Here is a 27,350-nt window from a genome sequence, read left to right as displayed (position 1 = left end):
CGGAGGGCTCCCAGCCTTTCGTCTAAACTCTGTTCTTCATATTATTACCGGGTCTTTGCTTCAGGTACTAAAAGGCAGCAGTGTAGTTTGCATACAATTGGACATGTTTGTATCCTCACATGCTGATTTTTATGTTAATCCTTTGTTTTTGGTTTAACCATGTAGGTTTATGCTGATTATATAAAAAGCTCTTAATATAGGAAGGCTGTATCTAATGGTCAACTATCAACACGTTAATACTTGGTAATGTTTGCTCTGACAGGTACTCAGAATGTACTATTCAAACAAGGCAGTTCTACTTTCTTATTATTGAAAATAAAACAATAAATTGACAGCAATTCCCTTTTCCCTCTCAGGAAATGCTTGGTGGATGTGGTTTGAAGTTTGTTTTTAATGTCGTGACATTTTTGTGCTTGTCAAATAGAAAACTGTAAACAAAAAGCATAAATATAATGTTGCTGAAAAGTTCTGGTACCAATTTTGATATTTAAAAAAAATGTTTTTTATTTGAGAATTAAGCAAAAATTGAAATGTTTTTCCAAAAACTTTTTTAAACTAAAAGATTTTCAGAAGAAAGCATATAAATATTTTCATGCTACTTGATTTTTTTAAGTAATATTAACAAAGGACTTCAGTCTGCCCTAATTATTACTACAGCCATTGAATTTTTGTTTTTTTTTGGGGGGGGGGGGGGGGGGGGACAAGCATACTCAGTGAAGAGAATCTGAAACATATTGCAATTTCTCTCTAAAATGAACTTTTATCTAGTAATAATACAATTTTAAAAAATAGTTGATCTGAAATTTGTGAGGTTCATTGGTAATTAGAAAGATAAAACTAGCTGATATCAATCACCTGGATTACACTGGGAGATTGCTGAAGGTAATTTAAAAAAACACAAAAAACAAACAAACAAAAAACCACTAAATACCCAACTGGACTAATCCTGGCTCTGTGTACAATAACTTTTCATTCCCGACAATTAGATGATCTTTGCTGGAGCAATTATGCATTCATCTCCCCAGGGACCCATGTCCTCATATAAGTGTTAATACACATTCCTCTCTAAAAGTTTTTGGGCATGTCCAGCTGAGGTCATGGTAATTAGAAACAGAAAAGATCCTTTGGATCACCATGTCTTTCCCCCTGCCAATACAATTCTATTTTTTTTTCCAGAGATCTATTTTACAAACTTTGTTAAATCAATTTTAAAGTGACTCAAGATGAGGCAATTGTTCTTTGTTAGTGAGACTGTTCCACATCTAAAAGACCCTAAGAATAATCTTTTCAATGATGTTTTCTTATATTTTTATTTGCTACAATTTATTTTTTTCATCTGACAGGCATATGAGAATTCCACATAACTCAGTTTTGAGCTTGTTCTGTCATGAGCAACTTCTTGTTTCATCATGTTGTGCATTAGCTCTCTCCCTGAGTAGACGTTTGGTTCAGAGCTCAGCATGATGTGGTCTTTCTTACCTTTTTACTTTTTTTTAAACATTTTTATTGTGCTGCTGAGCCACTTTATTTCTTGGGGAACGTTATGCTCTCCTGGGCTTAAAGTCAAGTTTGCTATATGCATGCCAAACAAAGCCAGATCTGCAAGTAAAGATTTTGGTTTGCAAAAGGTTTGGGGAGGTGGTAGGGAAGAGGAATGTTTTATTTCTATTTCCTGAGTTTCTCTGCTAATTTCTGTTCATAATACCGTCTTAGCTAAGTGTTGTTACTGGCCAAAACTCTCTTTCTCCAGAACCTATTCTGACTAAGTTTAAAGGATGATTTTAAAATTGGCTGATGTCGTTGTCATTCCATCTGATAAAATTATAGCCATATTGAAGGCAGTAGAAGTCTTTTTTTACATATTAATTTACCAGGAGTTAACTAGTACATGTCAGATGTGTTGACAGTTGAAAATTTTAACATGTCCCCTACAGTATGTGCTGATGTATCTCTTTCCTGAGAAAGGTTTCTCTTTCCCTGGCTTCTTCACTGGGTACTAGAGGATGGGAAAGCTCCATGTTCATAGAATAGCCATAGTTGGACAGGACCATAGGGATCATTGTGTCCAACTCCTGGCTCCAAACGGGACTACCTAAAAGTTAAGCCGTATGTTTGAGTACATTGTCCTAATGCTGCCTAAACTGTGGCAGGCTTGGTGTCATGACCACCTCCCTGGGGAGCAGTTCCAGTGCCCAACCACCCTCCCAGTGAAGGGCGTTTTCCTAATACCCAGCTTGACCCTCCCCTGTCACAGCTACATGCCGTTCCCTCGACTCCTGTCGCTGTCCCCAGAGAGCAGAGCTCAGCACCTGCCCCTCTGCTCCCCTTGTGAGGGAACTGCAGGCTGCTATGAGGCCTCCCCTCAGCCTCCTCTGCTCTGGGCTGAATACACCAAGGGACCTCAGCCACTCCTCATATGTCTTCTACTCTAGAACCTTCACTGTCTTTGTAGCCCTCCTTTGGACTCTAATAGTTTTATATTCTTCTCATGATGTGAAGCCCCTGTTTGGTCATTTTTAAATAAATACCCTTAGATTCTGTTCTCTGTATAGTAGGCATCTGAGGCCCACGCTGTTCTCAGGATGTTGGGCATGTCAGGGCCCCAAGCCATTCTATGGATATCAGGCATGTCCAAGCCCCACACCATTCTCTGTATGGTGGTCATGCCTGTGCCCCACACCGTTCTCTGAATGATTGGTGTTCCTGGGCCCCACACTGTTTTCTGAAGGTCACGGTGACATAGCCTCCAGCCATTACCCCGTGGGTGAGACATGGCCAGGAGAAGGGCACTGCAATGAGGGATGACCACCACCTCCCAGGTGAATGCAGTCGTGCATAGAGCCTTTTTCCTGGTAATGGCTCCCCCATGACATTTTTCTAGCCAGAGAGAAAGGCCTCCCCTCTGGCAGTGGGACTGCCTTCCACCTTGGCAGTCCCACTTCCACCTTAGTATTGGCCACTATGGCCAATACTAAATTAGTAGGAACTGGTGACTCCCTTGAAGGTGGTGAGGCCTTGCAGGGTGATCTTAACAAATTAGACAGCTGGGCAATCACCAGCAGCATGAAGTTTAACAACAGTAAGTGCTGGATTCTGTACATGGGACGAGGTAGGGGATAAGAGGCTGGAGAGCAGCCCTGTGGAGAGGGATCTGTAGTTTCTAGTTGATGGCAAGTTGAATGTGAGCCAGTAGTGTGGCCTGGCAGCCAGAAGGGCCGGACATGTCCTAGGGTGCATCAGGCACAGCATGGCTAGCTGGCTGAGGGAAGGGATTGTCCCTCTCTGCTTTGCCTGGCGCAGCCTCACCTTGAGTACTGTGTGCAGTTTGGGGCACCACAGTATCAGATGGACATAAAACTACTAGAGAGTATCCAAAGCAGGCCTAAAAAGGCGGTGAAGGGTCTAAAGCAGAAGATGTAGGAGGAGTGGCTGAGGTCACTGGGTTTGCTCGACCTGGAGAAAAGGAAACTGAGGGGAGGCCTCATGGCGGCCTGCAGCTCCCTCACAGGAGGAGCAGAGGGGCAGGTGCTGAGCTCTGCTCTCTGGTGAACCACGACAGGACCCGAGGGGATGGCATGGAGTTGTGACAGGGGAGGGTCAGGCTGGGTGTTAGGAAAAAGTTCTGCACTGAGAGGGTGGTCAGGCTCCAGAACAGGCTCCCCAGAGCAGTGGCCAAAGCACCGAGCCTGTCAGAGTTCAGGAAGTGTTTGGATGACACTTTCAAATACATGGTCTAATTTTTAGGTAGTCCTGTTTGGAGCCAGGAGTTGGACTTACAATCCTTGTGGGTTCCTTCCAGTTTGGGATATTCGATGATTCTTTGACTGGCACTTTGAAGGTACCCATCGGGTAGCCTTCTCATCCTCTGACTGAGACATGTGCCATTCCTCCACTCCCGTGTCACCTTTCCCTTTACTGCAGTGCCTTGTGATGATTGAATGTTACATGTGAGGGCTAACTCAATCAGAGTCTTGATTCATTAAGTGAATGTTACTTACGCAATAATGTACTCCTGCCACTGCTCATTGAGAAGCAAAAGAAGCCTGAAATGGGAATATCTGATATTCTGGCCTTCCTCAGAAACTCTGTGTTATACTAGTTTAATGTTAAGTAAGTTTCTGTGCCCATCATATTTAACTATGAACGTTGTCAAAGTACAGAAATGAAATAGCTAGCGACAAGTCTCCAGCACAAAACTAATCTCTGCCACTCATTTTTCATTCTGATGTGAATTTGATACAGTGACAGACCAATTTTATTGGAAATTGTATTTTGTTAGAAATGGTATAACTAACAAAGAAATGAGTGCTACTCATTAAGCACAAACTGTTCTGTGCTTTGTAGGAAACAAAAAGTTTACTTGGAATATGCAAGCTAGGGGGTGTTTCACTTATATTAAGTTAAATGAAATATGGGTGTTACTTACCACTGTGAGGCTATTTTGAATGTACTTTTTGTCTCTGTTAGCTGCCCAGTTTAGATATCCATCACTTTTATTAGTATTAAAGAGAGGGAGAGAATTAAAAAAGTAGGTATAATAAAGAGTGTTTTTTATTAAGAATAAAGAGTATTTTCTTGTAATTTCTGAACTGGCAAATTCCAAAAAGTCTCAATACTGCTTGATACCCACTACTCTAAAAGGATATTGCTGCTTATTTATGTTTGAGGAGGAAAAATTGACCTCATTATGGGTGAGTAGTTGCAAGCAAAGTTAGATTAAATCAAAACTAATCAATACTGTGATTAAAAACAAAACAAAACATTACCTGGGAAAACAAAACATATCCTAAAGGAGAGGAATATTAATTACTATTCTGTTTCTGATACAAGTTAGTTATTGCACGTTTTTTGAGGAATCCTAAGCCATTTGTTCCCCTTATTTTTTGACAAAGATAAAAAAATTGTCTGTCTGCTCTGTCACACTTCTGATCTCTTAACAGAGAATTGCTTGTGTCTTTTTCCTTCATGTTTCTGGGGATTCCAAGAATAGCTGTCACTAAGGACTTGGCTTCATCTGTTCTGAGATGCTGATTGATCAGTAAAAGTCTGGTTTTGTCACATTATTTGTAACCCCTCAAAACCTTGAGGAGAAGGGTAAGTATTAGTTAAGCTGAATGTGGTTTTCTGTGGAGAAGACTTCCTGGTTGCATTCATGATGAAGAAGGTAACCACTCTGTTCCAGTCATGAAGTGTTTTGCTAACAACAGGTCTGTTACCATCTGTAGTGGCACATGAATAAACTTTGATTTAAAAGCGTTTTGAGAAAGGTAACACGGCTGGATTTGAGGGTAGCTAGCATCCTTTCATCTCAAGCTGAAGAGCTCAAGAAGAGCTAATAAACAACTTCTCTATATGGAGAAGCTGAAAATGAACAAACAAAAATGACAGGTGGAATATAAATGTAAAATGGGCTAATCAATGATGCAGTCCAAGTTATGTGAAATGTAAATAAGAAAACAGCCATATGGAGTGGAGTTTCAGGTAATAATCACTTTCTGTATATTAATCAGACAATCAGAAGAGGAAAGTTTTCTAAAATGGCAGGGATCAAAATTTTTATATAGGTTTCACATGGCTATTGATAATGCAACTAAGAACAGAATTTGTTCTACCATTTCAGTGTTCTGTGTGCAATTTTATTTCAAAATACTTGTTTATGTGCATGTGTGATTAAGCTGTTTGTTTCTTTGGAGGCTGGATGAGAGTAAAAAGGGGAAGAAACTCCAACTCCCTTTATCTCTCATTGTTTTGGCACAGAAAGAATTCTCAATCTATTATGGTACTTGAATCCACTGGGTAGGAGCAGCCTGGCTTGAGCTTGAACTCATGCAGCACAGCTGCAAGCAATATGCCTTCAGTTCAAATGGTGTCTCTTTGCTATAACATGATTTACTGACACACTGCTGCCAAGGCATGCCCCTGTCAAAATGTCAGTTTAGGTTGGTACAGAGAGAGAATTTTATTCAGCTGTCTGCATGATGCAGAGTTACTGATCACAGCAAAGCAACAATAAGCTGGTGGTAGGGTTTTGGAGGAAGACAGGGCAGGGGAGGAAGACAGGACAGGAGAGGAAGGTGTATGTGAATAACACACATATGGTGCTGTAATTGCAACAAAAGTACTGAGCTTGATTACTTGATAACTTCGGTTTTCATCTCTGTATGACCATGTGAACTTTGTGGCCAAAACTTTACTGAAACAATAGATTTAGGTGTATAACCTGTGCTAATTAAAACCATAATAATAGCATATGACTATGGGAATGCATAGTTGAGTGGAGGGTCAAAGTTAAAGCCTGGTACAGAGGAAACCTTTTTGCCTGCATTGATCCAAAGACCAGTAAAGACAAAGGGAGTGAAATGGGGGTCTTGTGCTGGGAGACCCAGATCCTTTTCTGTTAAGCCTGCAGTGCTCTGATCAGAACTTCCAGCTTTGTGTGCTTTGAAAGTAGCTCTTGGCTTATGATTTTCTATTTTAGGGTAACACAGTATGAGACCCTCTGTGGCATGGCCATCAAAAGTACTGTCAGGCAACCATTTTCCCCGTCTTCTGTTGTGCTGAGTTGCATTGAAAATTCAGTCTAGATGTGTTTTCACATGCCCCCACTCAGAAGCGGTGGATATGATGGAGTATCTGGGGTTTGTCTTTTCAAGTCTGTTTCCCTGGTTGTAATGTGATATTAAAGTCTTAATCTCATTTTCAGGCTTAGTTAATATTTTGGGGATATTTATATTTTCTCAAGTGAAAGAAACTTTATGCCAGGTCAGTGACTCCAGACATAAACTGACTTGATACCACTAACTTCAGATAGAGCTATGCTGACACACAGCTGAAGTTCCTACCCAAAGTACTTGCGGATCTATTCAAACAAAACATTGTTTAATATGCTCTTAGGGGGAAGATCAATCTGCTGAAACAGATCATGATCAGTATCCTCTGACATTGACTCATGCTTAAAGTTACAAGGAAGCCATGGCTCTGGGATGTCAAAAACTCTATTAATACATAGCAAACTATAAACCTTTCCCTGAATAGCTTTTCATTAGCTAGGATCGTTAATGTTTATAACATTGCCATGCCTGCATCAGAGCTGAAGTTTAGAACTGGAGAGTAAAGAGAAACAATGCTTCGTTGAAGTCGCGAGGGGAAGGAAGAGGGAATATGTCTCTTTGTAGAGAGTGGGTGATTGGCATCTGCTAGGGAGTCAAGTATGGGATGGAGAAGGAGGGAAAAAAAAAAAGGTGAGAAGGTTTTCTGTTAACTCAAAATATTCTGTTTAAGACAGATGTGGAAAGGTTGACTTACAGGAGAGGAGCAAGGTGGTCCTAATGTTTCCAACTCCTACAAGGGATGAGAGGTTGCCCTGGAGGAGGAACTGAGAAGATCTTCAAAGGCAGAGCTTGGATTCAAATTTAAGTGCTCTCTTCAATACTTAGCTTTTAGAAATGCCTTCAAGAATGTGCACAGGGATAAGTTGGATGATATGGGTTAAAGTGGTGACAGTGACCTTTGGACACCAGCAGTCTTGTCAAGGAAGAAACTGTGAAGTTTCTCTTGCAGGAAAGCTGGGAGAATAGAACGAAGAACGACTAAATGGGGCAGCTGGAAGCAGATTGTCATACTAATTGGTGGTTATTCTGGGTTATATGTAACATTTTCTTAAGTTTTGAGGGCTAGTTAAAAGTATGGCAAAGGGAATTTTAGTAGGGTGTACTTTGGTACAAATATGAAGGGGAAAAGAAGGAGATATTTGAGAACAGGACAAAGCTGTTCCTGAATATAAGGCTCAAAAAAGGTAAAAACAGCAGTCATCTTTGGGGTGGCTTTGGCTGTCAATTCATGAGGCAAGGACCATTGGAATGTATTCTTGTGGAACTGGAGCATCATCTGAGATATCAGAGGCTTACTGGTAGTGAACCATTATTAAAGTGATCCCGTGGTTTAAAGAAAATCCTGCAAAGAAAGGGTTGCAAAGAGGGTATCTCACAGGCAAAAAACAAGGCCAGCTCTTGTGCAGGGGAATGCTGTGCAAAACCAATATATAGTGTGTGCAGAAATAAAGTTTGCATGCAAACATGGTGAGGCAAGCTGTGCTGTAAGAAAGCACAGTGCATTTCAGGCTTGAAAACCTGAAAGAAGAACAGAATCTTCCTAAAGTGCAGGCCGTAAGTGGCACCTACTGAATTTCTATCACAAGTAAGTGCAACCCAACTGAAGAACTGCATCCTTCCCATTATTTTCTCTTTCCTTCTGCATTTGCTGGAGGAGAAACACACTCTGGGTGCACAGATCAGCATCAGCTGGGTGAGCTCTTGTTCCTCAGAAAGCAGCATGCCAAGTGAGGACTCCAGCACATAACAACATGCTCGTGTCACTTTGGCACGACGGGAGCTGGCTGCTCTCCTTCCAAGCCCCACACGCCATCCTGTCCTCACACAGGAATACCCTAATCGGGGAAATATGTGCTGGCTGCTTAGTGGAGGGGTCAAATCCATTTGGATGAAATTCCAGGGCTGCAGCGATAACAATGGCAGGAAGCAGGGTCCTGGAGCTGGCCACAGTGTCTGCCTGCCCTCAGCGGCAGGGTGCTGCAAGATTTGGCCTCCCGTCTGCTGCTCCACACTGCCTGTGCTTGGAAAGCCTTGATTGTCCCCTGCACAACCAAGAGCTCACCGCCAGTGGGGCTAAAAGGCAGGAACCCCTCAGTTAATTGCAAACATGACTCTGTGACCAAACCACTTGTCCAAACCTGAATCACCTCTTCAACTTTTTGGGAATGGGGATTTTTATGTGTTTCATGTGATTGTGTGTTAGCAAGCAGGGAATTCCCCTTTGCTCAGTGGAAAATCCTCCTGCATGAATATCCCTGTAAGAGTGCATTGCAAGCATTGTAAACCTGGGTCTTGGAGATTTTTGGTCTGTGCTAGTAATTCACCAGTTTGAGGGAAATTACATTCTGCTAATTGCTCCTCAAAGCATATGAGGCAATACACAAACAAGAAACATTGCAAGCTTGTTACTTAGGTTTAATACGACATTTTAGTCTTTATTCCCTCAGCTACTGTTTTTTTTTTTTTTTTTCCCCCCTGCTTGACTGAAACTTCCCATTGGTTAAGGTAGGCGTGCAAAAGGATCAAACCCAGTGCAAGAGACCGCATCTGGCATTTCCTGGAGCAGTGCAGCAATGCAAGTGCTGTAGTCTGGGAGACGTTTGCCGATCTTGCTCTGACCCCGAGATGACAAGGAGGAGCTGGAGGGCTAGTCCAAGTTGAAAAGAACAGATGCATATTTTTCATTTCTAACATGCTATGCAGCATTCCCATTGCTCGATAGCAACTGCATGGGAAAGTTCTAGCTTATCAATTTGTTAAAAATGTCTTTCTCATCTGGGAATAGGAGACAGCACTCATATGCACAGATCGAGAATGTAGGAGTACTTTGTGAATGCTCTGGTAACTGGAAAGCTCCAAACCCCAGTAACTAAACAAAACAAACCCAAAACTCCTAAAAGGTATCGCCACAGCCATTAGATGGAAATGCATTTTTTTCTGTCAGTGTAATGACCAGTTCAATCTCATTTCCATTGCAACTGTTTTTTTTTTTGTTTGTTTTGCCCAGCTGATGACAGCAGTGCATTTGTGGAACAATGTCCTGCACATTTCCTCCAGGTCATTTCCTTTTCTTCTGCTCTGGAAGGAGCTTACACTTTGTCACATTGGCTGGTTGGACCTGAACCCACGTGCGTGTTTCTCCAGACGTATGGATGTTGGTCCCCCAAGGAGGAACTTGCTGCACCCGTGGGTTCAGTGGAACATACTTTTGTGCTGAGTATACACATGTTCCCCTAGGGACCGGTCTTTGGGGGAGACAACTAAATGGCACAGACTTTGCCTACAGACTGGGCTTTAAATGTTGTGATATTTTTCTCCCTTATAAGGTATTTTCACATTTAAAGAGAGAGCAGAGCTGAGTGTCTCTCGCAGTCTGGTCATTCTGGCCACTTGGGGCCTGACATTTTTTCCCTTAATTTTTGTTTTTTTTTTAGTGTTTCTCTGCTATTCTTCTGTGACCTTCTAACACTGCACATCATTTATCAAATACCCAGTAATGGCTGAACAGAGGCCTATTATAGCAAGCATGTGCAGCATTTTGTTAGCAATAAACATACTGTGGTTAGTAAATATGGTGTAATTGGAGAGCATTACATGGAAATCAGCGTCAGGGTTTGCCAGAAACTCAAACTACAATTTAAAAATAAAAAATAAAAATAGCTCTCATCTGAGAGAGTTGAAGTGATTTCTTCTAGCCCATTTTGGTTTTCCTATACTTATGATTCTGAACTTAGGTCAAAGTTCATGTCTCTGTTTATGTCGGAGTCTAGAACTGAGACTTTGGATGACTGAGTCTGATGACAAGAAGTAGAAATACAGATGAAGACTTTGAAAGTCAAATTTTCGCACCATGAACTGTGGATTTGTCTTTTCTTTCATGGTGTTCTTCGTCAATGAGATAAATGTGTTCCTGATGGCAGGTAGATTGATACTCTAAACACTATCATCTTTATTTTTTATCCAGAAATGTGCAGAAAATGTGCAGAAAACAATATGAAGTTCCCTTGGTTGACCAAGATGCCTCAGCCATCGTCTGTACTATTGACAGCAAAAAAACTAAGCTGATCCTTCATGGGTATTTTTTGCAGTACAGGTAGGAAATAAGTTCAGTTACCAGTTACTAAGGAAGAGATTTAGAACAACACCCCTTCCACCCCCACCCCTCACTTTTTTTTTCTTTTCCTGTATGCTTTTCTGTGAAGTTTTGAATTCAATATGGACCTCTTACAAGCCAGAGGCTATGTGTATATAGCTACATGTCTGTGATGCCAGTGATGTCCAGATATTTTGCCTTCAAGTAACTTTTCCCTAGCCAGGCCTGGTAGCCTTTTTATAGTTCCTCACAGTCATTCAAATTTGTGTCTTGAGAACCAACACTGGCAAAGTCATAGTAAAAGTTGAAGAATGGGAGAGAAAAGCTAAAGGAGAAAAGTACCTCAGCTTTCTGTATATTTTCTTCTCTTTGCAATTCCTTTTCTCTTTAAAATCAGAGCCATGTAAAAGCAACATTTAAGGTGCAAGTGTGTAACTACCATGCTCAAGATTAATACACAATTCTCACAAATCTGCACACTAGCAGAGCACCTAAATACTTGTGTTCTGCTTTCACCTATGCAATAACATAAAAGCAGCTGCTTAACTTAAAACTCTTCACTAACTTTATACCAAAAGTCTTCCTGAAAATGTTTCTATCCTCTTTCATCCCCTTCATCCCCTACTAACTACTTTTGTTATTTGTACTCCACCTAGTTCCACTGTTTCTACATGCTTTTCAAGTTGTTCTGGTCGTCCTTGGTTTATTTGTGTTGTTCACCATCCCCAGTCAACTCTGGAAATAAGTACTTTTGCAAGAACAACAGTGGGAACGCAGTTGCACATCATATTATTTTTGGCTAGCTACTTCAGGAACGACAGCTATTGTTTGGCAGCTTGCAACAAGGAGGATGCTTTAGTGATGTTGCAGTTAGAGCCTGGGTGCTGTTCCTCCCAAGGCTGAGATCCATTTTATGGTATGTGCAATTCGAGGTCAAAATTATTTGGCAATATCTGTTGTATATATTTGAGACTGTGCATAAAAATAATGCCCTCTATTAGTTGTTTCTTTCCTCTTGGGTGTTGTTACATGATAGAATCATTAAGGTTGGAAAAGACCTTCATGATCATCTGGTCTGACCATCACCCTACTACTCGTGTTACCCACTAACCATGGGTTAGCACCATGTCCCACCTTTCCATGAACACCCCCAGGGACGGTGACTCCACTGCTTCCCTGGGCAACCTGTTCCAATGCCTGACTACTCTTTCTGAGGAGAAATGTTTCCTAATTTCTACCCTAAACCTCCCCTGGAACAACTTGAGGCTATTCCCCCTTGTCCTGTCGCTAGTTATCTGCGAGAAGAGGCTCACCCCCAGCTCCCCAGAACTTCCTTTCAGGTAGTTGCAGAGAGCAATATGGTCTCTTCCCGAGCCTCCTCTTCTCCAGACTAAAGAACCCCAGTTCCCTCAGCCACTCCTCACAAGACTTGTGTTCCAGGCCCTTCACCCGCTTCATAGCCCTTCTCTGGACATGTTCCAGGGCCTCCATGTCCTTCCCATACTGAGGGACCCAAAACTCAGCGCTCAAGATGCGGCCTCACCAGAGCAGAGCACGGGGACGATCACCTCCCTGGTTGCTTGTGTTCACTAAAAAGACCCACTTTGTATTTGTTATCCCTGTGATTTTGACTTAATAGCATGCTGCTGTGTGCGAGATGATGCACAGTGGGGCAAAACGTGTTTTTTTTGTGCAGGGCTGGGGACAGTTTAGGTGTACAGACACATGGTGTGTGTGGTGCATCCAGGTGACACCTCCTGCAGGGAGATGTGACGCTGCTTGTGACGTCGAAGCGGTGAACAGCCCCACCCCCGATGACGTCACGACCCACAGCAACAGCCGGGCTCTGTACGTGACGTTATGGCGATATGATGACGTTAGAGGAGCCCATCCGAGGCCCGGCTGGCCCTTCAGAGACGCGGCCCCGCCGGGACTGCACCGCAGGCCGGCCACAAGGTGGCGCCGCGGCGCCTCAGAGCCGCGGGGCCGGGCACCCCCTGCCCCTCCGCCCGCATAGGCTCTCGGGAGCCGGGAAATGCCCCCCAAAATGTCCCGGTGTTGGCAGCCGACACGAAGTGAGGGTGACGGGTCAGGGTCCCCTTTGCTGGGAAGGGGGCAGGTGAAGAAAGGTGGCTCCCGGTGCTCGGCAAGGCGCAGCTGTAGGCTGGGCAGCCGGTAAGGGCTTCCTCTGGGGCGGGCAGACAATCAGCGCGGATGGATGCTGACAAAAAGGGTTGCGATCCCATCCGTATATGAACATGACCGCTTTATTCCGATGGTTATCGAATACCTTGCCTGGGAAATGGGTCTTTGTTTGGCTCTCAGGGTTGACTGAAAGCCTTCTCTTCCCAATACCCCTGAGAGTTGTTGGTTAATTTTGTGGCACAAATTATTTAATTATGTGCTCTGCCAAGTGAATGCAAGGTCTCCAATTGAATTTTATCCTCACTGGGCAACTATTTTAGATGCTTTGGTACAACATAAATGCATATTTCCTGCATGCCAGATCCTGGCCCCGTATCCATCAAAGTAAATCTTCAGCAACTTCCACTGAAGGCTTGGAACAGCCCTAAGTTATGTTTTTGAGGTCAGATTGTGAACCTTAAACCCTGGCAGAGACCCAGACCAAGAAATCTGTGTGGGAAATTGGGGAGGGAATAAATTAGCACTTGTCTATGCTTTTTGCAGGAGTAAACTGTTACAAAGGTGTGCACTAGAGTGAAAGCTCCTCAACATGGTGGATATTGGTTTCTAGATGTTTCTGCTGAAAATAACTCTGGGTGAGTGTATGGGGTTAGTCCATATTTGCTGGAGCTGGTCTGTCACATACAACAATCAGTTTTCCTCTATCTGTCCCACCCTAACAAACAAACAAAACAGACAAAGAAACAATTTTATAAAAAGAAAGTCCAGCAGTATGTTATATATTTTGTGTGTGTATGTTTTTGTTGTTTGATTTTTTTCTCTCTGGTGAATTTAAACCTTCATTTTCTCTCTCTGCCAAACAAAAGTGGCAGGTCTAAGGAGTATTAGGTAATTGTGGTTGTCATACTGCACATTGTACTGAGGAAAAAATTAATTGCTGTGTTTTCGCCCAAGGGTTTGAGCAGCAGTCCTTTCATTTGGCTGGGAGCATGTAATTTTCTTCCCGTTCTAGACTGTGTACAGTGGAGCAGCATGAAAGGATTCCTATACAGCTGCACTGTGTGAGTGGGCAGGCATCTCATTCAGTAATAACTTCTAATTTATACAGCCGTGAAAATCTGCTGCTATAAATAAACAGTTCTGACTGACTTTGCATGCTTACTCAAAACAAAATGAGAAAGAGATTGGAAGAGAAATCTAGTGTAAATGTTATAAAGGCCAGATCCTTACTTGGCGTACATCAGTAAAGCCTTTTTGAAATCATGGGGTAAATATTTGTTTGCGATCAACAATATATGCTTTCTTCCTTGCATAGTTTCATGTGTGTAAGAGAAAGGAGCAAAGCAACCTGAGATACCAGCACTTGTGTTTTGGAGACGAGCATTCCTGAACTCCTTCTAGAAGCACATAACTCAGACCCAGCATAACCCTTCTCCGGCAGCATGCAGAACGTAACAGAGCAAAGCCTTCCATGAGTCCTCTCCAAAGCAAGAAGCAGTCCTCCTCACTATTCTGCAGTCCATCAAGAAAGTCTTCAGCCTCAGATGCCACAGTTAATCACAGCACAAAAAAGAGCTCAGGTCTGCCCTTCAACTCCTCTGGCTGAAGGTACGGGGAAAGAACCAGCCCCTTTGTTTTGAGCTTCTGGACCAAAACCAGGGCTTTGTTTTGAGCTTCTGACATTTAAAAAGCTTGCACTAGACTATCAGTGCAAAAATAATAACCATAATAAAATACGACCATATAAGGAATCTCCTGAACTTTCTCCTCTTCCCTAATTCATTTCATGGTTTTCATCTGTCTGCCTCTCTGAAATATTTCCTCTGACCAGCATCTTTCAGCTGCATCCTTTCCATGCTCGCCTTCAACTTCAACAGAAAATCTGGGTGTAATTATCTGTATTCCCCTTGCAAAGTTAGCTGGAGTGAGTTACCTAAATAAAATGAGAACTGCTGAATGTGTATGTCTCACAGTTAACTTACTTTGCAGGTTAGTCCTAGTGTGTCAAGTACAGACTAGAACTTTATCAGGTGCTTAAACAGGTGAGGAGAACAATCTTATGTACACACAATTTTTTTTATTGCTCACAGGCAGCTTAAAATGTGTTTCATTTTTGCTAAGCTACAGCAGCATTAAAAAGATGAAAATAACACCCCAGTGAACTGAATACACAGTAGCTCTAAGCTATGGGTTTTGGCAATGAAGATAGAGTTTAGACACGAAAGTACTGCAACTAGTTTCAAATCCTCATTTAAATGCAATGCTAATCTTAAATATAAAAAGAGATCATTCTTTTTCACTTTGAACATTAAAGAACGCTTCCACTACTGTCAGTTTTGCCTGTTTATTGGAGTTTACAAAGTACATCTCCAGTGTTTTAGATGTTAACAAGATGTTGGGGCTAATAACAGAAATCAACTATATTGAACAAGATTAGTAAACATGTGAATGGAGTGTAATTATATGGCAGGCAGCTTTATGTTAAACAGTGCTTTAAATTAACATGCTTTCTGTCAAAGCAATCATACAGTCGGTATAATTATGTTACTTTTGCTGCAAAATTAACTGAAAAAAGTGTTGCATTCAGATTTCCTACTGAAATGGAGGGGAGATATTATGCACATTAGTATTCCAGAATGTTTCTCATTAGAAGAATTTGGCTTCATGGTGAACTTTCTGAGCAGACATTCCAAATTGCAGTCCTTATTAGCACAATTTGTTATCTATCTAGCCTGGAAGTCACAGCAGTGTTAAAATTATCCCTCCTCTTATTTTTTTTCAGACCTGATTAAGGGCAATCCAAACAAGATCTGGCTAGCACTTACAGGTCCCTCACAGAGCGGTGCCAAGCTTGTGAGGGAGTTTGTTTACCAGTGACAAGTTTTAACCATGGACACATCCTCATGTATGTTGTGCAAGAGACGTGAAATGTGTGTAAACAGATTAACACCATTTTCTGATTCATAGCGGTTGTGGATTTATCATGTAAGAGGCAAACATTTCATATTTTCCACCAATTTTCCATACATCTGATGACAAAATGGCTTCACCAGAAGCTGCAGTGCATTAGAGAAAGGATTTATCACAGCTGCATTTATTTTCCTCTACTTCATGGCTTCAGCATTCATGGAGAGATTGGCTTGAAAAGGAGCATTCACTTGCCTTTCTGCTTGTAGTCCAGTATTACTATTGAATCTCCTGTTCCGAGGCAGAGGAGAACAGACTGTTAAAAAAAAAAAAAAAAAAAAAAAAACGCACAATACGGAGTCCTTTTATAGATCAAACATGCTGCTGGGCAGAGGATGCGAACCTGTCCCCAGCCTGTCAGCAGCCCTGGGGAACTGAACCTGCCTGAGATTAGGAGAAAGGCAGGCTGGACCAGCTGCTAGTGCCTAAAGTGCTGCAAAAGTCAAATGAGCCTGGGATATCCCTGACAAGTGAAGGATTACTCAGTTTCTGGAGGAATGACTTGCAATCTACCACAGACCACATCCATTGAGAATAATGGTGCTTTGCTAGCAGAAAAAGTATCTGCCACCAAGCAAACCTAGTTTGGTGCAAGAATACATGAAAAGAAAGAAAGCTCGTCTGAAAATGCAGCAGATACTAAACCCTGCAGCTAGTATGTCTGGAGCTCACATAGCTGGCCAGGATGGCACAGGACTTACTGACAGCCACGGCTTTCTGAGTCAGAGATCAGATGTGCTGCCATGGGGCACCAAGCGTGGAAAATAACCCAGTATGTTTGGGAACCCATATCATCTGAAACTGTTTCAGCCTTTCTTCTTCCCTGTTGATGACCATTTACTCACAGGGAACCCTCTTTCAAAGGTGCTTTCCTTGTCTGTAGAGCTCAGAGACTCTGAAGCACAGTAAATGCTGTATTTTATTTATCTCCAGCCTGCATTGCATATGGCAATTGAGCTGATACGTAACAAAGTCCCAGCATTTCTTCCCTCCTAAATGATCCTGTATTTTATGCTGACCTGTATTTTATGCTGAAAGATGGGGGGGGGAGCAACACACAAGAGTAGCCTATTGGGTCAGAGACAGTGTATTAGCAAGCACCTGTTAATGTCGGGCCCCTACTGATGAAAATGTAAGCCATGGGTAGCCACAGCTTCCGCCAATGTGTCCCCCTCCCTCCAGTGGATCATCAGATAAACTTGTCAGCATAGCTAGGGCATGCAACAGATGGTGCAGGTTTCCTTTAAATAGCTGGACTCCTGTGCCAGGGGGGTAATCTGCAGCCCAGGGGAGTGACAAATATGAAGGATATAAATATGCCATCACAAGATTGTGGCACAACAAGGATGAATGGATGAGGCAAAAGTAAGTATTTGTATGTGGTTTGCAAACTCTGGGCTGTTAAATCCTCTTAAACTTGAATTCCATTCGTCACTGGCAATATAGTGATAGTGTAGACAAAAACATTATTAGTTTGATGAAAGAAATGAATACACCCTGGACTGTTATACTCTGTTTTTAAAGGCAAGATATAACAAATAAAGACGTATTCCATTAAGGAAGCTCTGTTTAAAAAATCCATGCTGGACTCTAAAGAAGTAAGAGGACTGTAATAATGAAGGGTGGATTCTGTGTCTAAATTGATAATTACCTGCGGAACACGAGCTTTTTAATGTTCATACAAAACCTGCTGTTCTTAAGCCTGTGCTAACACACCAGTAGAATAACTTCTTACCCCACGCAGCTACCCTTTGCATCCCCTCATTGCCACTTGGGTTTCTGCAAGCTCAACTCAGTAGCTGCTGGGAAAATGAGAGCATCAAGAATTTGATCGTATTATGATTACTTTATTTTGCACGGACCCATCTGCCATTGTACAGGTTGGGTTTCCCAATAGCTGGCCACTTAGTGTTAAGGGAGCTTGGTTTCACAAGCACAAAAGTACAAAAATAAAACCCAGGGAAAACAACCAGCTGGTAAAACACATTATGTGGTTCTGTAAAATGCATTTCACACAAAAGTACTTCAAAAAGAAGAGGGAAAATATGTTCAAGAAAAGATTGTCCTCTAACTTCAGTTCAGCCTTGAGTGAATACATTTCAGCTTAGTCTTTCCAAGACATTCAAGAGCTCCTAGAAGATCTGGAAGAGCACATCCATCCATGCCCTGAGCATGAGAAATGTTTTACATTTAGGTAAACACTTATTAACACTTTAGGTTTCCTCTTTTTCCTGAGAGCAACTGTTCTTGCTGCACATGCAAACCTCGTTGTACTGCCTTATCCACTGCAATACACCAGATTGCCTCCCCTACTTTAGAAATATTTTTAGTACTAGCTTTGCCCTGTCCTTGGTGTTTCTCAGCCAGCTGCTGCCCAAAGCTTTCCCTTGCAGAGAAAAGTGATCCCCAAGGGTTGGGGTTGGCTGCTGGGACTGCTGGAGCTGCTGCCCCTGATCTGACAGCCAGCCTTCCCTTCTGCCCTGGGGTTCTCACCCAAAGGACAATTTGGGAAGACGTCCTTGGGGATGAACATTTTCTCTGGATCTGGCAGAGACCTTGTGGGTGTAAAACCTTGCAAGTGATTTGCATGGTGTCCCTCAGCAGGCATTTAAATTACTTGCAGAGTGGGAAGCTGTTGCTAGTTGCTCACCTATTGCTCACATTACCCTGCATTTCAAAATATTGAAATGAAGCAGCTGCTGAATATTTTATCAGGTCTGCTAGACAAAAGGCAAATTAATCCCCTGCAGCTTCAAACACTGGTGCCAGAGAAGAAACCTCATATGAAATTTTGCTCTGTCTGATTTGGAGAACTTTGATCTGAATGTCTCCCGTGGATCTGTTTGTGTCACCAGGAGCAAAACCTGAGGTAAAACTGCTTTGCTTTGCTTTGCCTTGCTTTTGAGGGTTACAGCTTTGCTGGTCAAAGTAATGTGAGATCAGTTGCCTGTGTGAAGTTTTCTACCCGTGGGGAACAAGAGAAGCTATCACACGGTACATCTTTGGTACTCAGGCCCTGCAGCCAAATTCTTGGCTGAGGTAAATTTATGGCAGCGAAAGAATCAGCCCATTGTTTCCAATTAACCTCTTTGGAATTTGTGTATTGCTCAACATTGTCTAGTACTCTAGAAACTCTGGGATTTAAAACAAACAAACAAACAAAAAGTCATTACATGGTACTATTTTCTGTGCCTCTCAGCCTGTGCAGCTGGGTTGCCTTAGTTACCACGAATCCAACTGTGCAAGTGGAGGGAAAGGCGAATGAGAAATAATACATTTTTAAAACCTCTAATACTATATGAAACAGTTAGCCTATAAATAATAAAACAAATATAGGGTCTGGCATCTTTTGGCTGTTCTGAAAAGGAAAAACAAGGTTATGTTATTAAACTGGATTTTCTGCTTTCAGAAATGATACTGCATCTTTTTGGTGGTGCACAGGACATAGCTTTAAAAATTCCTTGCTCAAAGCTGGAAGCTGCCATCCATGGACTCTGCAATAATTTGGAGCTAAATATACCTTTATGGGTGAAAAAAAAAAAAAAAAAAAAACCATTTGTAGCTGGTGCTCTTTGTTTCAGCAGAAGTGGTAGTGGCCTGAGGCTACAAAGGAACATGGAGGAGAGTCCTTACAGAGCACAGCACTGTGGGACAAGCTCCATTTGCAGCCTACTATCCTCCACAGAATACAAGTCCACCAGGAAATCAGGTTTGATGCTCTTGCAGAGCTATTTATTAATCGCTTCTTGCCTCCTCGAATAAACACAGCTTATCTCAGTTGCTGTGGGCACAATCTCAGCCAGTTTTATTCCCTTAAGTGGGAAGGAAAGAAAAAGAAGTAGCTGCCCCGAGCCTTTCCCTTTGGGGCAAAGGGTGGTCACAACAGCCCAGATGAGCTTTGTCCTTTCCCACCACATATATATATATATTTTTTTCTCATGTGTGTGTTTTTTCCACAGGGTTATTTTAACTGTATTATCTTTCCCACTGGGATGGGAAGTTGAGGTGGGAATGAGTAGAATGAAAAAAAGTGTATGGAGGCATTTTTGCTGCAAGAAGAAAGGTATGTTGGAATTGCATCTTCATTCTATTTGCAGCTGTTTTTACTCTGGCAATGCTGAGCAGAAGATTTGTCTCAGTCATATATATATTAAGACTTTGGCACACTGTCATTTGGAATGGCTTCCCTCTGGCTGTGTTTCAACACTATTGGGATCTTGTTATCAATACCAGCTTAAGGAAGTGCTGCTTTTCTCCTGGGTGGACACAGCTGGAAAATGGATCAGGAAAATGATCTGAGTTAAAAACAACCCCTACCTGCAAGAAACAGGCATTTATGGTGGAATAGGAAAGAGTGGGGAGTGGTGGGCAGGAACTCATTGAGATGTTATTGCTCCCAAAGCTCCCAAGTTATCAAACTGCAGGCTCAGATACCATGGAGTGGCCAGATATTGGGGTGCAGCTTGCCGCTTTCTGTATTGGTGTACAGCAAACCTAGGGAATGCCATCGATCCTGGAGGTAAAGAGCTGAGGATGCATTTAAAGCAACGAGAAAAATACAAGTATGCATGGAGAGACAGACCCACCACACACAGAGGGCCTCCTTGGGTTGTGAGAGCACATCAGACATCGACAGAGGATATCATGTATGCTCTGCTCATATATATTCTCTGACGTTACACTAATACTATCACAACTGGGAGTGCTTTTCAGCCTTTCTGTGTGCACAGAAAAGAAAGTTGTGTGTTTGCTCCAGTTTCCTAGAAATCTCTTGAATTATCATCTTTCTTACATGAATATATTTACCTACTCAATTGCTCAAAATGCATCTATTTTTTTACAATTGATTTGATCTCTGCTTGGCACAACTTTTAGCCCAGTCAATTAACACCTTAGGAATCAAATTATTTTTATTTTTATTATCTTCAACGGTTGTACCAGGCATGCTCGAGACTTGAAATTACTAATACTTACTCACTGATGAAGAAAATCTGATACTTAAATGATGTGAGTCCTGATATCTCATATAAGACCTACACTGTGGTGGTGGCTTAGTTTTTGATTAAATAGAAAGGGTAAAAATTACTGGTAGTAGTAGTTGTTATTTATGTGATGCCTCTTAAATCAGAGCTAGTGCAGAATGCTTGCAGATCTGTTTTCAGTTACCAGCATTCTTCATCACATATCATATTTACGCAAGAACAGAATTTGGCCAAAATTTCCAAACATGGGCATGTAGACCGAGTGTCTTATTTGCAAAGGTATGAACCACTGAAGTTATTCAGCACATTTGAAAGTCAATCTGCTGCTTTTAGGTAGCTGAGTATGGATAGTGAGAGACTAGCAACAGACACTCTACTTTGGCTTGACAGGCATGTGAGACTTCACAAAATGGATCAGGCATCAGATGTTCCCTGAGAACAGAGAGAGGTTGTCTTGTTTACTTTCAGAGGTGTTTCTGCAGGGCTTTTTCTTTCATCAGAAATCTAGTTTAAGAAATTGCAAATGTTCACACATTTGTCCTAAATAAAATACACACGTTTTCCTGACAGAAACACTTTCATCCTCAAAAACTTAATCTTGCATGAAAAAGAAGAGAGGCAACCAGAAGGGAAAATAATAATAACAATAAAGTCCCACACTTCATCAGTTCTCTTTCCTCTTCCAACTGTCATCCTTCTAAACTACCTATTTTTTCTGACTGCCCACTTGTCCAAATAGCCTGACTCATTTTCTTTAATTCATTACTGATTGTACCACTACTGAAGCCAAAGGGAGATGTTCTCAACAGTCTGTTAAAACTTTCCAAAGTGCTGCTTTACCCACAGAGCCACTGCAGTGCTTTCACTTGGATAGGCTAATGCCTTCCTATAAATTGTTAGTAAACCATTCCCATCTAACATCACATGTTAGTTTTCTGAAAAACACCATGTGATGCAGGTGTAAGAGTTTTAGCCAGCGGTGTTTTGCTTCTCTGGACCATTGTTTGGGAACAAATTCAAAATCCAGTGATTATGCTGCTGTGAGGTGCTTCTCAAGCCATATTAGAGAAAAGTGGCTCACGCGTTTGTTTAGTAGGGTTGGGAATCTTTCTCTGGTTAGTTTTGTTTGTTAGTTACTACTCAGAACCAGGCAATCTCAATCACCCAGATGCCACCTCCATCCCCAGCGTGCATGGGTCCTCCTCCTCTTCTCCCCACCTGCCCCAGTAATCACAGGAATTCATTGTAGATAATTTTTTTTTTCTTTTTCATACATATAGATGTGAAAAACAAAATTTGGACTGACCCCATATCATACGGTTGAGAAATTCTCCAAAGTTGTAGAAACAGACGATGATGGCAAGGTTACTGATGAAAAAGGCTCCTAGCCCAGCTGGGCTGAAGGAAGCAAAGAGAGGGTATACCCACTCTCCCGTTACAAAATAGATCCACAGGACCCTAAACAATGAGAGAAATGACCTTTGGTTAGGACCATTCGGTTAGAAGAACCACTTGTTGATTTCTAACTGCTAAAGGGCTGAGTTATCAAAACAATCTTAATGCAGAGAAAATTAGTTCAGCTGTTGATACATCTCCTCGGCATTTGGGCTATTTGCTGTGAAGCACACTTGAATTGCTGCTAAATTAGATGGGTTTCAGTGCAGCTTGAAATGCACACAATGCTCTGCCATAACCCTGGTGGCATTGGCTGTTACAGCAGTAAAATAACAGTAAAATAGTAAAATACTCGGAAATACAGGTGTGCATTTCTCTATGCTAAGCGAGGCTTATTCAAATAAGCTCTCATATATGTGCTTCCTCTTCAGTTACTGCAGCTTGTCAGTCCCAATCGAGATCTTGAGGGTCTATGGTGACAAAAGTGTGTTTTCTCACTGTCTCTATCCTGCTGCTGTTGAACACTCTTTGGAGAAGTGGGAAGAAATGGCGAAGGAGTCAACAGGGCAAGAATAATTCTCTTTTCTCTTGATCCAAAATTAGGAGAGGACAAACAAGTGGGTGGGAAAGAGATGTACCTGCTTTGCTCTTTTGTTCCAGAGCCATTTACAAGGTGTCATTTGGAAGATGGAAAGAAAGAAGAGGATGAGGATGAATATGTTTGCTTTATAGGGCTTCTTTTCTTCTACTTAGGCCCTTTCTTTGTGCCTATTTCTTCTCTCCAAAGGAGTCTTTTAGTAGCTGCCAGTTCACTGACATTAATTTCATTATTTACACCTTTTAAGAGTGGCTGGTGGCAAGTGTCTCAATTTAAGAACATAAAAATGGTGTCTAAATATAAACCATAGAAAATTCTATTTCTGTAGATTAAATTATATATATTTGTGTTGAGTACATAAAGAATATTAAAAATATGGCTGGTTTCCAGTGATCGCTACAAGGCTGTGTTTCTAGTATAGGGCAACACTTTCTTAAAAAGATCTTTTGGGTCAAAAAAGTCCTAAAAGGTTTAATTCTTGATTGGAAAACACACCAGTGGAGTTTGACTTACTTGCCACCCCCATTGTGTGCCTGGGATGGGAATACAACGCCACTCTCTCTGAAGACACCCTGCCTGCCACCTTGCCAGGAGTGTTATGCCTCAAAGTGAAGTGTCCAACTGGCTGACCCACCAGAGTGAAAACGTTTCACCAAAATGAGACACTGGGGAGTGCTAAGGAAAAAAAATAAATAAATAAAAATAAAAAACCACACAGCTGAAAGGATAGCTTCTCATTTCTGCCAGTAAAGAAGGAAGGGGTAGGGCATAAAAGTGGCTGGGTTTTACCTTGGCTCTGAAGAGAGAGATGTTAATCCCCAGCTAAGGGGTAGATTGGAGAGTTGGAGGGGATTAGTGGCAGAGCTGTGTGGGCTGAGCATGAAAATGTGAGGTGTAGAGACTAATTTTCCTGATTCAAGAGAGGTTCTCTCACCAAAAAAATAGGGCTGCAAAACAATAATAAAAAGAAAAAAGCCTGTGCAAAGGCCAGGAGGAAGCTGAGCAGAAATACCAAAGACCAGGTGCAGATATCAGCAAGTGTTCTTCACCTTGTGGGGTTGCTATTTTCTTAATGTGTCTCTCACAGTAAACCAGAGAGTGACAAATGTCTTTGTATAATGAGGAACTAGATTATCTTGGTCTAGTCTGGACAGCTGGAGTGCCTGATAGGAAGAACCTCAACTGGTAAATTTGAACTTAAAAAAATCACTTGACTGTTCAGAAGCACTAAAGCACTTTCAGCTTTCTGATCTGCTGGAAGCTGCGTGTAGCCATGATTTTATATTGGGACATATCTTCAGATTCTTGAGTTTACTTATTTTGACCACAGAATGATTGACAGTTTTTGTTTGTTTGTTTGTTTGTTTGTTTTGCTAAGGATTTCATAAAATGCACCCCACAACTTGCAAATGCATATTGCTTTTCCTTGTGGGTAATCACCTATTAAACATACAATTAGGATTCAGAGGCTTATTATTCTGAACATTTTGTTTCTCCACATTTCTATTTTTTACCAAGATTTTACAGCAATAAGTTATTATACAATGTCCAGAATTATGGAGAAAATAGATTGAAATAACAGCCTGGGTATAACCAAAGTTATTAAAGTGTTGTAGGACTGAGGGACAGCATATAGATACCAAGGGAAGGTGATATGCTAATGGGAGCTCCACCTTTGCTGGAGGGAAGAAAAAAAAATCCCTGAGGAATTATTAAATGGGAAGATCTAAAAAGGAGAAGAAAACATATTGGCCACATATGAGTTCTCGCTCAGAGGTAGGCACCTGGTGCAAGGAGTCAACTACTGCATGATTTCCCACTGCCTGGCAGGGAACTGGCAGTTCTCAGCCCACCGATAGCAGGGAGGAGACAGTGTGATGACAACGGTGACAGCTCAAGATGAGGCTTTTAGAGAGGACTCTGCATTGCTTGTGAAGCATAAGGCACCCACATGGGGCTATTTATTCAGCAGGTTGCAAGACCAAGAATAAAATTTCTACACGTGTTAAGATTTTGGTGTGCAGACTGAAAACCTTTTCTATTAGTGGAAATCTTTTGTCTCTGGTTGCAGGGAAAAGGAAGGCAGATGGGAGATTCTTCAATACCTCAGGAGGAGAGAAAGCAACAGCACTGAAATCCTAAGGAGCTTTTATCCAGGTACTGGGGTCCTGGGACACGGGACAAGCACTATAAGGAACCCAGGACGCCTGCAGCACCATGCAACATCAATTCAAAGATACTGCGATGACTCAAATGTGGAGGATGATCAACATCTGATCGTATGGGTTCCACCTGTGCTTGCCTGCACCACTAACTTTTCCTGGCTGGAAATCTGGGGCAGGAGGGGATTGTCTTGTGAGCATGGCATGCTAGCAATTTGCTTTTGCATCCATGTGTGACCCGCAAGGCCAAGGCAGGACTTTCACTGGGGAGCCAGGAAGGTTGGTAGTCCTGTGGATAATTCAAGCTTACACCGAGATGTCTGGCAGGATTGACTGAAAAGAACCTAGGGGGACAACACGTGTCTCTGACAATTGTTATCGTATTAGGCTGTGGCCTGGATTAGGATAAATGGCTCCAAACTTGGTTACATAATGTAGTGCTAAAGTCCATTGCTTCCAAAGCTACTCTCACAGGTTTTAAATTGCAAGAGTGTTTCATCTGTGACGCTTATTGTCTGTTCCAGTTTGTCATTCAGTGCAATGAAGATGCTTTCTAGCTAAATGATGGGCAGAAATGGGAAGGTTGGATCCCCACATAGTTCCAGCTGCTTCTCAGAAAGATTTGTGTGAGGAGAAATCCCTTCTCTACTGACCAGTTATTCTGTGTCCTTCACCCTAGGCCCCAGGTGCTTCCTAAGCTCTGGAAACTGTCTGATAGCACAGCATACCCTGAAACTACACAGATCCACTCCAGAGCTGAGTCTCCAAGTCGTTGGAAACATTGGCAGCTTCCTGTAGTTAGATGGGATGGGCCATTCTTCTGGACCCCGGCACTAGGGCATGGATGCTATGAGCAGGAATGGATGCAAGCCTAGCTCCAGGGCTGTATGACACATAAAGGAGGTGGATGGAGGGCTATGGACAGAGCAGAGGCCCTGTTAGATGTAGTTTAACAGGTTGGAGATAAGTTGGTTCATGTCACTGGGAACATAAGATTTTTCCACTGATGGAGTGGGAGGTGGTAGTGGGACAGATGCCTCCTTGGTACCCGTCAGTTTGCACCTGGTTTTGAGTATCACTTTCTAACTCAAGTTTCTAAATCTAGTCGTGTCCCTGCCAAATACCAAACTGAGTGACTGCTATTCCTCCTCTGCTCCCATGACTCCCAGACCTTTGAGATTTGGTGGTTTTGCAGTAGGCAAGACAACAAGCAGGGGTAAATTTGGTGCTACTGGTAGAGATGAAAGGAGAACTCCAGCCCAGCAGAAATAACTCAAAGTGCCCTGCAGTTTACAGCAGTTTAGCTGCCTTTCTAAAGAGACCCCAGAAGAGCAGGAGATACAAAGTGTGGTCTCAGGACCTGTACTGAGTTTGAAGAAACCTGCTCTGCCTGTGTCTGGGAATAGTTTTCATGGATCTCACCTGTTTTTAAATGACTTACCCACAGACCAGACTATTGTCTACCATGTGTGAGAGGGAACTTAGTCTAAGTACAGAGTTTGGCCTTGTTTTTTTCAAAGCAGATTACTCAAAGAAAATGTTTTAACGTATGTAATTCTTACCAAATGATATAAAGAAAAGCAGTACATCCTAATAGGATCACTCCCTTCTTCTTTGCTGGGTAGTGATGTGGTGTGGCAAGGATTTCCAGGAGAGCAACTGGCAATATTGCCGTGTGCTGAGGAGAAAAGAGAGTCTGTCACAGACTGGTCACGATGCCTCATGCTCATTCATTGCTGCTCACAAAGCTCAAGAGCCAGCATGTGGGCAAAGGGGTGTTTAACAATACTGAGTGTAATTGCATACATATACACTTACTTCATTTTTCATAGCAAAGAAGTACCCCTACAGTAACGAGCACTGAAATTTTCTTGTTAGTATGCTGTAAAAGGTATTGTAATGAGGTCCACCCATAGAAAGATCTGTGTTATTTTGTAATAGGTGATCTTTCCTTTACATTTAATAATGCAATAAAGCTTTTTGTAACTCCCATTAGAGTACAAAGAATGTTGAAGTCCATTGTTATGTGCGTTTGAGGATGACAGAAGTCTTGTTCTTGAACTCATTAAGCAATTGCTGAATTGCCTTCATGTTTTCTTTAGGTCATTACTGTATTTTATATGTTATCATTTACTCTATTGCAAATATAGTGTTGTTCTGCTCTTTGTAAACTGAAGAATGTGGTGATAAAGGACAGAGAACTTAAGTTAGCTGTAATTCAAGATGATTAAGGATCCTCAAGAAGCTTAACCAAGAGTCAGTAAAGAGTCAGCTTGCTGGAGGACCTGTTTTGTTTTGTTTTGTTTTCTTTTGTCAGAGTTTGAATTGTATTAAATAGCATCAGCGTCAAGGCCCTTTATGAAGGTAACTTGGAGCAAGGAGGATTTTTGACAGAAA

At 42.0% G+C, this 27,350-nt stretch overlaps 2 protein-coding genes across 17 annotated transcripts in view; one reads left to right on the top strand and one right to left on the bottom strand.

The window, feature by feature from the left end:
* The window catches only part of LOC106044363 (transmembrane protein 170B), a 101,586-nt gene that overhangs the window by 67,521 nt on the left and 6,715 nt on the right, over nt 1-27,350 (top strand). For 5 of the 15 annotated variants that reach the window (XR_010829390.1, XR_010829386.1, XR_010829383.1 and 2 more), the window contains 4 exons: nt 14,165-14,457; nt 15,632-19,525; nt 19,776-19,879; nt 24,863-24,948. The gene's annotated coding sequence lies outside the window, so the exon portion shown is untranslated. The other 10 variants (XM_066992313.1, XM_066992314.1, XM_066992315.1 and 7 more) reach the window with 8 other exon arrangements.
* The window catches only part of ADTRP (androgen dependent TFPI regulating protein), a 30,942-nt gene continuing 19,502 nt past the window's right edge, over nt 15,911-27,350 (bottom strand). For both annotated transcript variants that reach the window (XM_013194355.3, XM_048075613.2), the window contains 3 exons: nt 26,516-26,631; nt 22,105-22,256; nt 15,911-16,047 (listed from right to left, as the gene is read on the bottom strand). In XM_013194355.3, the coding sequence (XP_013049809.2) occupies nt 16,004-16,047; nt 22,105-22,256; nt 26,516-26,631 (312 nt within the window). In that variant the 3' untranslated portion in view covers nt 15,911-16,003. The remainder of the gene's footprint in view (nt 16,048-22,104; nt 22,257-26,515; nt 26,632-27,350) is intronic.

This window comes from Anser cygnoides, chromosome 2 (assembly GCF_040182565.1).
Source record: "Anser cygnoides isolate HZ-2024a breed goose chromosome 2, Taihu_goose_T2T_genome, whole genome shotgun sequence".
In the NCBI taxonomy this organism is placed as follows: domain Eukaryota; kingdom Metazoa; phylum Chordata; class Aves; order Anseriformes; family Anatidae; genus Anser; species Anser cygnoides.
Note: the sequence above shows the minus strand (reverse complement) of the source record. Positions and strands in the feature narration are given on the sequence as shown.